This window comes from Nothoprocta perdicaria, unplaced genomic scaffold, assembly GCF_003342845.1.
Source record: "Nothoprocta perdicaria isolate Ctin4 unplaced genomic scaffold, notPer1 scaffold_69, whole genome shotgun sequence".
In the NCBI taxonomy this organism is placed as follows: domain Eukaryota; kingdom Metazoa; phylum Chordata; class Aves; order Tinamiformes; family Tinamidae; genus Nothoprocta; species Nothoprocta perdicaria.
This window is the reverse complement of record NW_020455965.1, coordinates 1,628,458-1,638,504: the sequence shown is the minus strand read 5'-3', so window position 1 is coordinate 1,638,504 and position 10,047 is coordinate 1,628,458. Positions and strand designations below refer to the sequence as shown.

Here is a 10,047-nt window from a genome sequence, read left to right as displayed (position 1 = left end):
GGACACAAGCCCTTGTGGGCCTGCCTGCAGCCCCATATGGGTCCGAGTGCCTGCCCCAGGGGACACGAGCCCTTGTGGGCCTGCCTGCAGCCCCACATGGGCCCGCACGGGCCGCTCACCGCGCCTAGCACGGGCACCACCCCTGCCCACAAGACCCATTTGTTCCGCCCTGGCACTGAAGGCACATTTGCTCCTTATTAGCAGCTCTCCGCTGTCCCAGATGTGCACACAAATCCAACTGAAGCCAATTGTCCTCCTTTAGGCTGTTATTGGATAAACAGCCGTTTGAGTCAGATCTAGAGACACCTAAAACTAGTGGAAGCATTTTCTTTGGCTTTGGGGCCTTTTGAATCACTCCTCCCAGTTGTCCCACATACCTTACAGTCCAGGAACACATACTAAGGTACATGAAGGCTTTTTACTTGCCCCAGGTCACGTTAATGTGACCAAGTGCAACTTTTTTTTTTTTTTTTAAATTAAACAAAAAGCTTTATTCTGACAGAAAACAAGCTGCAGCAAAAGCAAAAGATCCAACTGGTCTGCCTAAATGCAGAAGTTTGGAAAGACTATGCCCATACACATACACTTGCTATGCAAGCAAAGAAAGCCCGAAGCACTCGGACAAGCAGTCCACGACATCCAGTCCCTTCAGCTGGATTTCTGTCCTGGATCTGTGGGTAGAGCCCGGCTTCTATCATGTGGCTTAGAAGTGTCTCTGTCCCTGCACTCTAAGCTCCCTACATACATAGGGTAAGCAGAAAATGGAAATACCATTTACTTTGAAGCCTAACAGACTTCCCCTTTGATCCCAGCAGAATATCCTGAGCTGTGTAGAATTGTGTGTCATTCAAGAGTAGCTGATTTCACAGTATCAGTTTTCTTATCTCCCATGAGCGTGGAACCTGACGACCACATGGTCATCAGGTTCCAGGCACTGGCTTCCAAAAAGCCAGTTATAAGAGTAAATAAGACTTTGAAAAAGTGAAAGGAAGATGGATCACAAATTCTTAAAAAAACAGAATGACTGGTACCATTTATACTGAATGCACCTTAAAAATCTAGAGTTTCAAGTCCATATCCTCTCTTTGGGCCAGGTCACTGAGGCCAATAAATCAATCCCTGGTTTACCAACTCACTTCAAAAGGATTGTTCAAGAGAAAAGAAGGAATATTTAATCCATCTTTGCTTGCCAAGATTTCATTAAAAAGCTACCTTCCTAGGAGCATTTAACAGCTGCCATGCTCTTGACTCCTTCAGAAAAGCATTAATCAAGTGCAACCATCCTGCTTAATACCTAGAAAAGCAGAGCACGGCATGAAGCCTGAGTAGAAGGACACCACTACCAGCAGAAGCACATTTTATGATTTTCAAGTTCTTTATAGTACATAAAGACATCTAGCAAACAGCTCACCATATCTTGTTCTTATCAGTTGTCCAAGGCTCCTGCTGTGCTCTTTTAGTACAGATGTTAAATTCTGCCCTGGATCTGCCTCCGCCCTCCAAGGGAAAGCATGGGAAGGCTGCTCCATTACTGCATGTGTTGTGCTGGCCAGGCAGTTTCTGCTTTATCCGCAGATAGGGTTTTACAGAAATGAGACTGGAGCGAGGCAGGCAGAATATTGCAACCTACTAATGTGATGCCAGCCTTTGCTCTTTCCTCCCCTGCATTCTTACCCCCAGGAAAAAAAAGAATCATCAGCCAAAGAGTATAAAATGCTAAAATCTAACACACACCTTCATGCACTGAAAGCAGAGAAGGTGCTAGGAGAAACAGAGAGAATCCCACGTGGCAGAGGTTGCTCAGAGGCAGCTCCTCCACCGACCTGACTTTCAGGATTCTTTGTGTTCACCTGCCCTGCTCTTCCACATTGTGTCCCCAGCTTAATGGCAGCACCGTGTGGTCCCAAGCAAGCTTCCCCAGCTAAACTTCTTGCTGTCAGTCAAAAAGTGGCCAGATAAGCTTTGTATTTGCATACGTATGCACCGGCTTTTCCAAAGGCACATTCAGGGAAATGGCCTCGCTGAATACTGATGCTATCTGAGAATGACAACTATTTAAATGATTTTACAGCTTCACTACCTAAGTGAAGAGACCAGGTTTGTTTGCAGCTTTACAGCTATTATTAAGGCGTGTTGATCACTTCTGTCCTGTTCTCAGGCCTCAGAAAGGAGGCCATGCAGGTTGGCTGTAGAGTTCACTTCAGTAGTATAGAAGCCTATAGATCTGTAGAGACCATCTTCCCTAGCTCAGGTCAGGGACCTCATAAAGTGAAGTCACTAAAGCCTATGGTAATTTCTGTAATGTTTAAGTCCATACCATTCCTACATAGGCAGGAGCATCAGAAAGTTTGCAGAAACATGCACAGAAACCTGTGCATGAGCTTTACCATAGTTCCCTGCAGTTTCCCTCCACAGGGCAGGACGCTAGACTAAGCTCCCAGTCATCTCTAGGTGATGCAAGTGGGCAAGGTCCCACACACAGCATCTGAGCATCACGTCACAGAAAAGAGCCCCTCAAGGCCTTTCTGTCCCGAAATAGTAATGACACTTTCAGTATCTACTAGGCAGCTTTGCAGACAGCAAGCTTTACAAAAATAAAGTCACATCGGGAGCTCCGCTATCTGCAAATCGGCAAGCCAGATATTTCTAATCAATGTAAGAATGGAGAAGATGAATACACATTTTATGATGCCGGCTGCACCCTGCAACATCAGACGACCAGACCACCTGCTGTTTCAACAAACACTGCCTGTTGTGGGGTCAGGTCTCCGTCCATGGGCAGGAAACAGCAGCACACCCAAGCCTGGCAAATCCAGGCACTCCAAGCCTGGCAAATCCACCCAAGCCTGGCAAATCCAGGCACACCAAGCCTGGCAAATCCACCCAAGCCTGGCAAATCCAGGCACACCAAGCCTGGCAAATCCACCCTGGTGCACAGCACTGCGCTGCGCGGTGCTGCGGAGCCTCAGGTCTCCCGGGGCACGCAGGGCCTGCCATAAATCACCAAGGAGCAGCACTCCCTGCTCCTGCCAGGGCTGCCTGAAGCTCTGGGAACAGGAGAAACCAGATCTGTGGAGCTGCCCTCCTCCCTACCACCTTGCCTGCCCTCTCCTCTTCCCACCCCTTGGATGTTCATGGACTCTCCTGGAGCACAAGACAGAGCTGAGAATCAGCAGGAGTCCATCTCCCCAGCCCTCCAACCCTGCAGACAGGACTGAGGGGCAGTTTCTGTGATGTGCACTCCAAACTATAGACTAAAGGCACCTGGTTAGATTCTTACTAACCCCTCTCAGTGAAACCATTCCTTTCAGATGTCAGATTTGAAATCTTGTTGGTTTCCAAAATTCCCCTCCTCACACTTCAAAAAAAAAAAAATGCATTTTAAAGACAACCCAGGATAATCTAATATTATTATTTAATGCCTGATCATGATCAACAGGAGAAACTTTGCTGGACTACAGGCTGTCAAAGACAACTTGGCCTGATTTCTCAGCGGAGCTTGCTTCTAACTTAAATGACTCGGCTGGACAAAATTATGAATACAGCGTCCCTTCAAGAGCAGCCTTTTTTTGCAAAGTTCCTGTTTCTGATAGGGAGAGGAGAGAAGGCAACTTTCCCCTAGACAAAACTGCTCAGCATGCAACAGTCAGCCTGTCCGGGACACCCGGGTGATGCTTCAGGTGGCCAACCTGGACTTTACAATTGCTTCCAAAATCTCATCCAGCTTGCATCAATCTCATCAAAGCAGCAGGCAAACAAGCAAAAGATAGAACATTTATTAAAGGGGAGAGGAGAAAGAAAGGAAGAAATAAATGTCTATTTAACTCTGAAAACACAGGCTCAGTGTTTCTGGAAAAAAAAAAAAAAAAGAAAGAAGGATAAAAAAAGGAAAGACAAAACAAAACAGAAACCAGAAACCCTCCAGATAAAGAAGCCCCCAATCCCTAAAGGCCAGGCATCAGTAATGCCGCCCAGGAGCACTCAGTGCAAGCACCACAGGGCCACTTGCCCCTGCGCCAGGTGAGCACCACACCATGGGTGCACCTGCCCCCTAGACCACCTTGACTGCCCTTCCTTGGAGCGACCAAGGAGCTGTGAGGGTGGCAATGGCCTGGACACAACCCCTCAGGCATCCTTCATCCCACCAGCAAAGCAGGTGCAGTGCAAAGCCAGTGGTAGCACCTGCTGCGAGGAGAGTGAGGGGGGTTTTAGGGGCAAGACTCACCATTGAGACCATTGGGGATGCTCCGGTGATGGAGAGGTGCAGACAGGTCATCCATAGACCTCCGCATGGCCCCGGCCTTGCTGTCTCCAGGCTTGTGGTGGTGGAGATGGTGGTGATGGTGGTCAGGGCTTCCTGCACTGCCCGTGCTGGAGGTGCTGCTGCCGTCCCCCACGTCCCTGGTGCCCGACCCACCATTGAGGTTGGTGAGACTGGCCTGGCTGTCGATGGAGCTCCGCGAGCCGGCCCCGCTCCGCTCCTCATCCAGCATGAGCACCATCTCCTTCAGCTCCACATTCTCCCGCAGCAGGGTCTCCTGCCTGGCCTCCAGGTCCTTCAGCTTCTGCTGGTACATGCCCACCTCCTTCCACATCACGCTGGCCGTGTGCCTCCCGAACCGCTGCCATTCCCTCGACAGCTTCTTGCCTTTCTGCCTGTCATCATCCAGGAAGCAGCAGAGCTCCCGCAGTTCCTGGTTATCGTCCTGCAACTTCTGGTTCACCTCCTTCAGCCCACGGATCTCGTGCAGGTGGAGCTGCAGCCGCCGGTTCACATCCTTCATTAAGTTGCCATGTTCCACCATTAAGTTCATCTTTTCATTCTCCACTTTCCTCAGTCTTTTCACCAGCTCTTCCTTGCTCCACCTCAGCATCTCCTCTTCTGAAATTTTGCTCAGGTCTTCCTTAGACCCTTCTAAGGAATTTTTTGCCATCATCTGTGCCTAGATAGTGTTCGTTCTCAAACAGTAACAAATGCCTCAGGTTACTCGGGATATTTTGTCCACCTGATTTCCTGGGACTAAAATTTACTGCAGCATCTTGGGGAAAAAAATAAAAAAATTACAGTTCTCGGCAGATTGCTGGCAAGGCAGAAGAGCAACACCAGCCTGCAAGATCTGCTGCCCTCCAGGCCCCATAATAAAAAAAAGCAACGCAGGAAAAAATAAAAACACAATAAAAGGAGACACCTCCTCCCCCCGCAGGGGCGGCAGCGGCCCAGGAGCCGCTCGGAGCGGCAGCCCCGGCGATGCAGGGGCTCGGCCAACTCACCCCGCGCGCCCGCGGCTGCTCGGGGCCGCCCGCCCGGCGCTGCCCGCGACGTGCGCGCACCGAAGCGGCACCATGAACCCCCCCGGCCGCGGAGCGATGCGCGCTCCCGGAGCGATGCCCGGCCCTGGAGCGCTGCCTGGCCCCGGAGCGATGCGCGGTCGCGGAGCAATGCGGGGTCCCGGAGCGATGCGCGGCCGCGGATAGGAGCCCGGCCCCGGCGCGATGCGCGGCCCCGGCGCGATGCGCGGTCGCGGAGGGAAGCGCGGCCGCGGAGCGATGAGCGACCCCGGAGCGGTGCGCGGCCCCGGAGCGGTGCGCGCTCGCGGAGAGAAGCGCGGCCCCGGAGCGGTGCGCGCTCGCGGAGAGAAGCGCGGCCCCGGAGCGGTGCGCGGCCGAGCCGGGCGGAGCGCGCTGTCCGCGGCGTGCGGCGCTGCCGAGGAGCCGGAGCCTCTCCCGGAACGGCTCAGCCCTGGGCAAGGAGGGGAGGGCAGGGGCCGGTCCCACCTCCAGGCGCGGCGCGGCGGCGATGGGCGCTGCTGCCGGCCGAGCGCGGCCCTGGCCCCGGCCCCGGCCCTCCCCCGGGGCCGCCTGGCGCCTCCGAAGGGCAGGTACAACGGGAAGGGCCGCGGCCGCCGCCCGCCGCACCGCTTCCCTTTGAATCCACCTTTTCATCCGCCTCCAGCGGGCGAGCTCCGGGGCCCCGGAGCGGCGGCAGCGCCGCGGAGCCGCCGCCGTCTTTGTTCCCGCAGCCGCCCTGGTCTCCAGAGCCCGTCCTGTCCCCCGCTGCGGCCGAGGCACCGGCCGCGTATCCCTCCCCAGATGTGCCCTGTTCTTCACCCTGGGGGCTGCCCTGGGCAGAGGGGTGCCAGGGTCACTGCTGTGCATACAGGCGGAGAAAGGCATGGAAAGCTCACAGGGTTCACGTGGATTCCCCAGGGAATATGTAAGGAGGTCTCCCATACCCTGGTATCACATCCCTGACTTTTGGTCTAATGCACTTTTCCCTGGATCCTGCTGACTGCTTTTGACCAATATCACATTGTAAAAATGAAAGACGCGCCAGGACAGAGCAGTGCTGCCAGCTATTTCCTGCATGAGGATCCTTAAAAAGCTTAGGGAATCCCCATATTTACGTTCCCGAGGAACCTCAGTAAATGGTTTGTCTCTAGGGTTATCTCAGTGCAATCGCGGATTTCTGAGCGCACTGCAGAGCTGGTCAATACACCCTCTAGCAAAAAAAGCAATGTCACATCTGATGCCACAGCATGGGATGCAGAGCACATGGTCTATGCACAGAAAGGATAACAGGACCCAGAAGGGTGGAACTTTTTCCTGCTGGCGTTATCTTCCTAACCCTAAATGAGTAAAGCTGCCATTTCCTAGGTGCTTTTTTGTGTGAGTTTGTGGCCATTGATTCCTGAGCTCAGAAGTATCTATGGCAGACTAAGACAGTTGCCTGTTCCCCACGGAAAAGGAACAGCAGGACTTTTCCATTTCTGGTGAAGTCTATCCCCTCTGTGAGCATTGTTGGCCCTCCTACTCTCCCAAAGTAGTTTTTATTCCAGATCATAGGGGCAATAAGAGTTTGGGTTAGGGAGCAGCCACTGGTTCATGTAATGCAGGATATGCAGGTGATCTTGGCTAACATTCATTACAATGCAAGGAAGAATATTGTCCATAGCACATCTGCAAGTCAAGGTGGTTTCCTAGAAGGAGGAGATAGTCATGCCATCATATGAAAGAGTGGCGAGGCCTGCTCCCTTCAGGGAGATTTCCCTTGGAAGATACAGAAAGGGACACTCGGGATCAGGAGACTGGAGTCAGGCAAGAGGATGCAGAGCTGGCTCTCATGCCTTGGTGAAGATGGAGAAATGTATGGCTGCACATGGCGAGTTCACCGGGGACAGAAAAGAGCCCCTTGTTTGAAGAACAGAGTTGGCCAAATATGTTTAGGAGCACGAGCATCTTTAGAGTGGGCTGGAAGACAAGAATCCCAGATGGTTTTAAATCCAGGACTAAAATGGATTTAGGAAGTCCCTTCTTGTGCGAGTCCCCACTCACTACACAATTTGCATTTCAGCATTGCCTTACTCCCCAAACTGCCCAGACTTCACCAAAAAGCAGATATTGCTCCAACGCCTGCTTGGACTCCAAAAGCTTTGGTTCTGTCACAGCAAAAAGAAATGAGTCCAAGCTCTGGCTTTCTTTTTCCCAGTCACAAGCAGACGGGTGTGCTGTCAACGGTGCAGTGGTCAAAGACAGGAGGGACAGTTTGTAAAATGAGAGTCACCATAAGCCATGTTATGAGCTTGAGCATCAGCCAGTTCCTGACTCTGTCACAGGACACTATGACCACCATGGGGCTGCAGGAGAGCTGAGGTCCAACACATCCCACCTACTGTGGAGATGGGAGGGAGGACTTGCACATATTTGGCTTACATATGTCAACAGCGCAGAGTGCCAGGTCCTTCTCCTCCCTCCTTTCACTAAGGATCTCCAGAGAAAGTCTTGTCCCTCAGGAAGGGATTCCAAATGCCCTGGAAGGAGGTTGCTCCTGGAACAACTTGCCTCTGAGTCGTCCTGTCCTCCTAGCCCCGAGGCCAGTTGTACATCTTCTCCCATGCATATAATATCTGCTCCAGGTCCTTTCAAGTCAGTCTTGTCCATGTGAGCGGAGTTCACGGCCTGGTCCAGGTCCCCAGTGTGGGGAGCAGTCACAGGGCACCCACACGCCCCGTGGCCCTGCAGAGGGCATGTCCCAACCCCAGTGGTCCCTCTCCTTGCTTGCCACAGCGCTGGTGCTGCCGCCTCCAATGTACCAGCAAGGCACCCCTGAAGGCATGGAAACCAGCAGGGAACTTTGCATCGTCTTGTGCCTTCCAGAGGTAAATATTCCTGAAGGCTGCTTCTACTTCCCTCTGGCAGGTCTCAGGCATGAATATATATCATTTTCGCACAAAGTGACTCTGGTCACCAAGTGGCCACAACCAAATTGGTGCAAAATTAGACTGTACTGGGTCTCCTGCTCCTCATGCTGCTGACAGGCTGATGGGAGAAAGCACCTTTGCAAAGGGACGCGCTGCCGCCCAGGGTTGCATCACATCTACAAGGCATGCACACGTTTTCCAAGCCAATTCTTAGGCTTTAATCACATCCTTCCCTACAGGAAGCGGAAAGTGCTTCTCCCAGACCCTCCCATGCGGTGATTTGAGTAGCAGATCCCCAGTGGGTGCCTGGGGGAAAGGAGGAGCAGAGTCAGCCTGGGGGGACCCTTCAGACAACCCTTCCTCAGGAGCAGAAGGCAGCAGGAGAGGAGCAGCCTCCAGCCGCTGTCCCACCAACTCAGGTGCAGCTGCATCTTGGAGGTGCCTGGCCCAGGCACTGGCTGCCTCGTGGTTGCTTCATCGTTCTTTTCCCAAGAGAAGCTATTTTTATTTTTATCTATTTATTTATTTTCTCCCGCTGAAACTTTATGAAGTTTGAGCTCCGCTGACACCTCTGCAAGGAAGGAACCCGGCAGACAGGGGGGCTCTGGAAAGGAAGTGAGGAGATTATTAATATCCACAGAGGAAGTCCCTGTGGTGACTCAGACCTGCTTGCAGTACCGAGTGGCTATGTCTATACTTTAAAGGGCACAGATCCAGCCTGCCACTATCTGTTGGGGGATTTGCTGTCACTGTGGTGTCCCTGGGAGCTTTGAAGCCTGGTTACCTGCTGTGTTTGGGCATTCAGTGCTCTGGAGGTAGCACTGAAATTGCACGTAAAGATCTGCTCCTGGCGAGTACCTGGTGAGTGAGCAGAGAGGGCCAGGAGGAGCAGGTGTGAGGGAGTGTGGCCCCAATCCGATGGCCACCGTGCCTCACCTCTTCACTCTGCAACCCTCCCTTCCAGCTGGGTGTTGTGTTACAGTAGAGAGAAGCTTCTTCAGCTTGGCAAGGTGAGCAGGATGTGTAAAGCTTGGTAGGAGCAGAACGTGTCCGTGGCTCCAATTACACGTGTGCATAATGCAACTGAGCGTTGAGGGGGACTGTCAGAGAGCTTTGACATGCTTGGTGGAAAAGAGTAAGGCAGTGCAAAATTTTATGATCAAAAGCAAATCTTGTGTTTCAAGCAGATTTTTAATCAATACAAATAATACACAATATCAGAGTATTTTTGATGGGCTTCTGGTTTTAATATACAGCTAGCAAACACTGTTTCCCTGTGTTGTTTGGAGGGAATTAGGATTCTCCTGTGTCAGTTTAAGATGAACAGTAACAGAAGTTCATAGCATGCTGCAGACTCGGTCTGCTGCATGGCCATAGGGCCTTCTGCAGGCACTGAGTGAAAAGCACTTTTAATATGCATGTTATCTTAATCTTTCTGTTCCCGTGTAATGCAGCATCAAAGCCTGTCCCTTGCGGTGAACCAAATGGACACTTCCACCCTCTTCAGTCAGGAGAGAAATTTTAAAGCTTAAAAAGATTTTTTTTTTTTAATATACTGGACAAAATTCCACTTGATGATAACGTCTGAGCTCAGCAGGTGACACGAAGGATAAATTCGATCCTTGGTATTGTATAGTGATATATAACATCATTTAAGTCTTACTAAAGCATTCCCTCTACAGGGCTGCATTAGTACTACAGAAAGCCCTTCCACGGCTCACATCCTGCTGCTCCTTGGCCACCTGGGATGGGTGGCTCTTGCAAAACCCACCATCTTTGACGGGAAAGAGAAACCCCAGTGGGTTCTCACATGACTTTGCTTTTCCAAGGCACTGTAGGAAGGAATGAG

General features: G+C 51.9%; 1 protein-coding gene across 2 annotated transcripts in view; it reads right to left on the bottom strand.

The window, feature by feature from the left end:
• CCDC85C (coiled-coil domain containing 85C) overlaps nt 1-5,159 on the bottom strand; it is a 107,639-nt gene extending 102,480 nt beyond the window's left edge. For both annotated transcript variants that reach the window (XM_026050427.1, XM_026050428.1), the window contains exon 1: nt 4,226-5,159. In XM_026050427.1, coding sequence (XP_025906212.1) covers nt 4,226-4,937 — 712 coding nt within the window. In that variant the 5' untranslated portion in view covers nt 4,938-5,159. The remainder of the gene's footprint in view (nt 1-4,225) is intronic.
• Between the last annotated feature and the right edge of the window lie 4,888 nt (nt 5,160-10,047).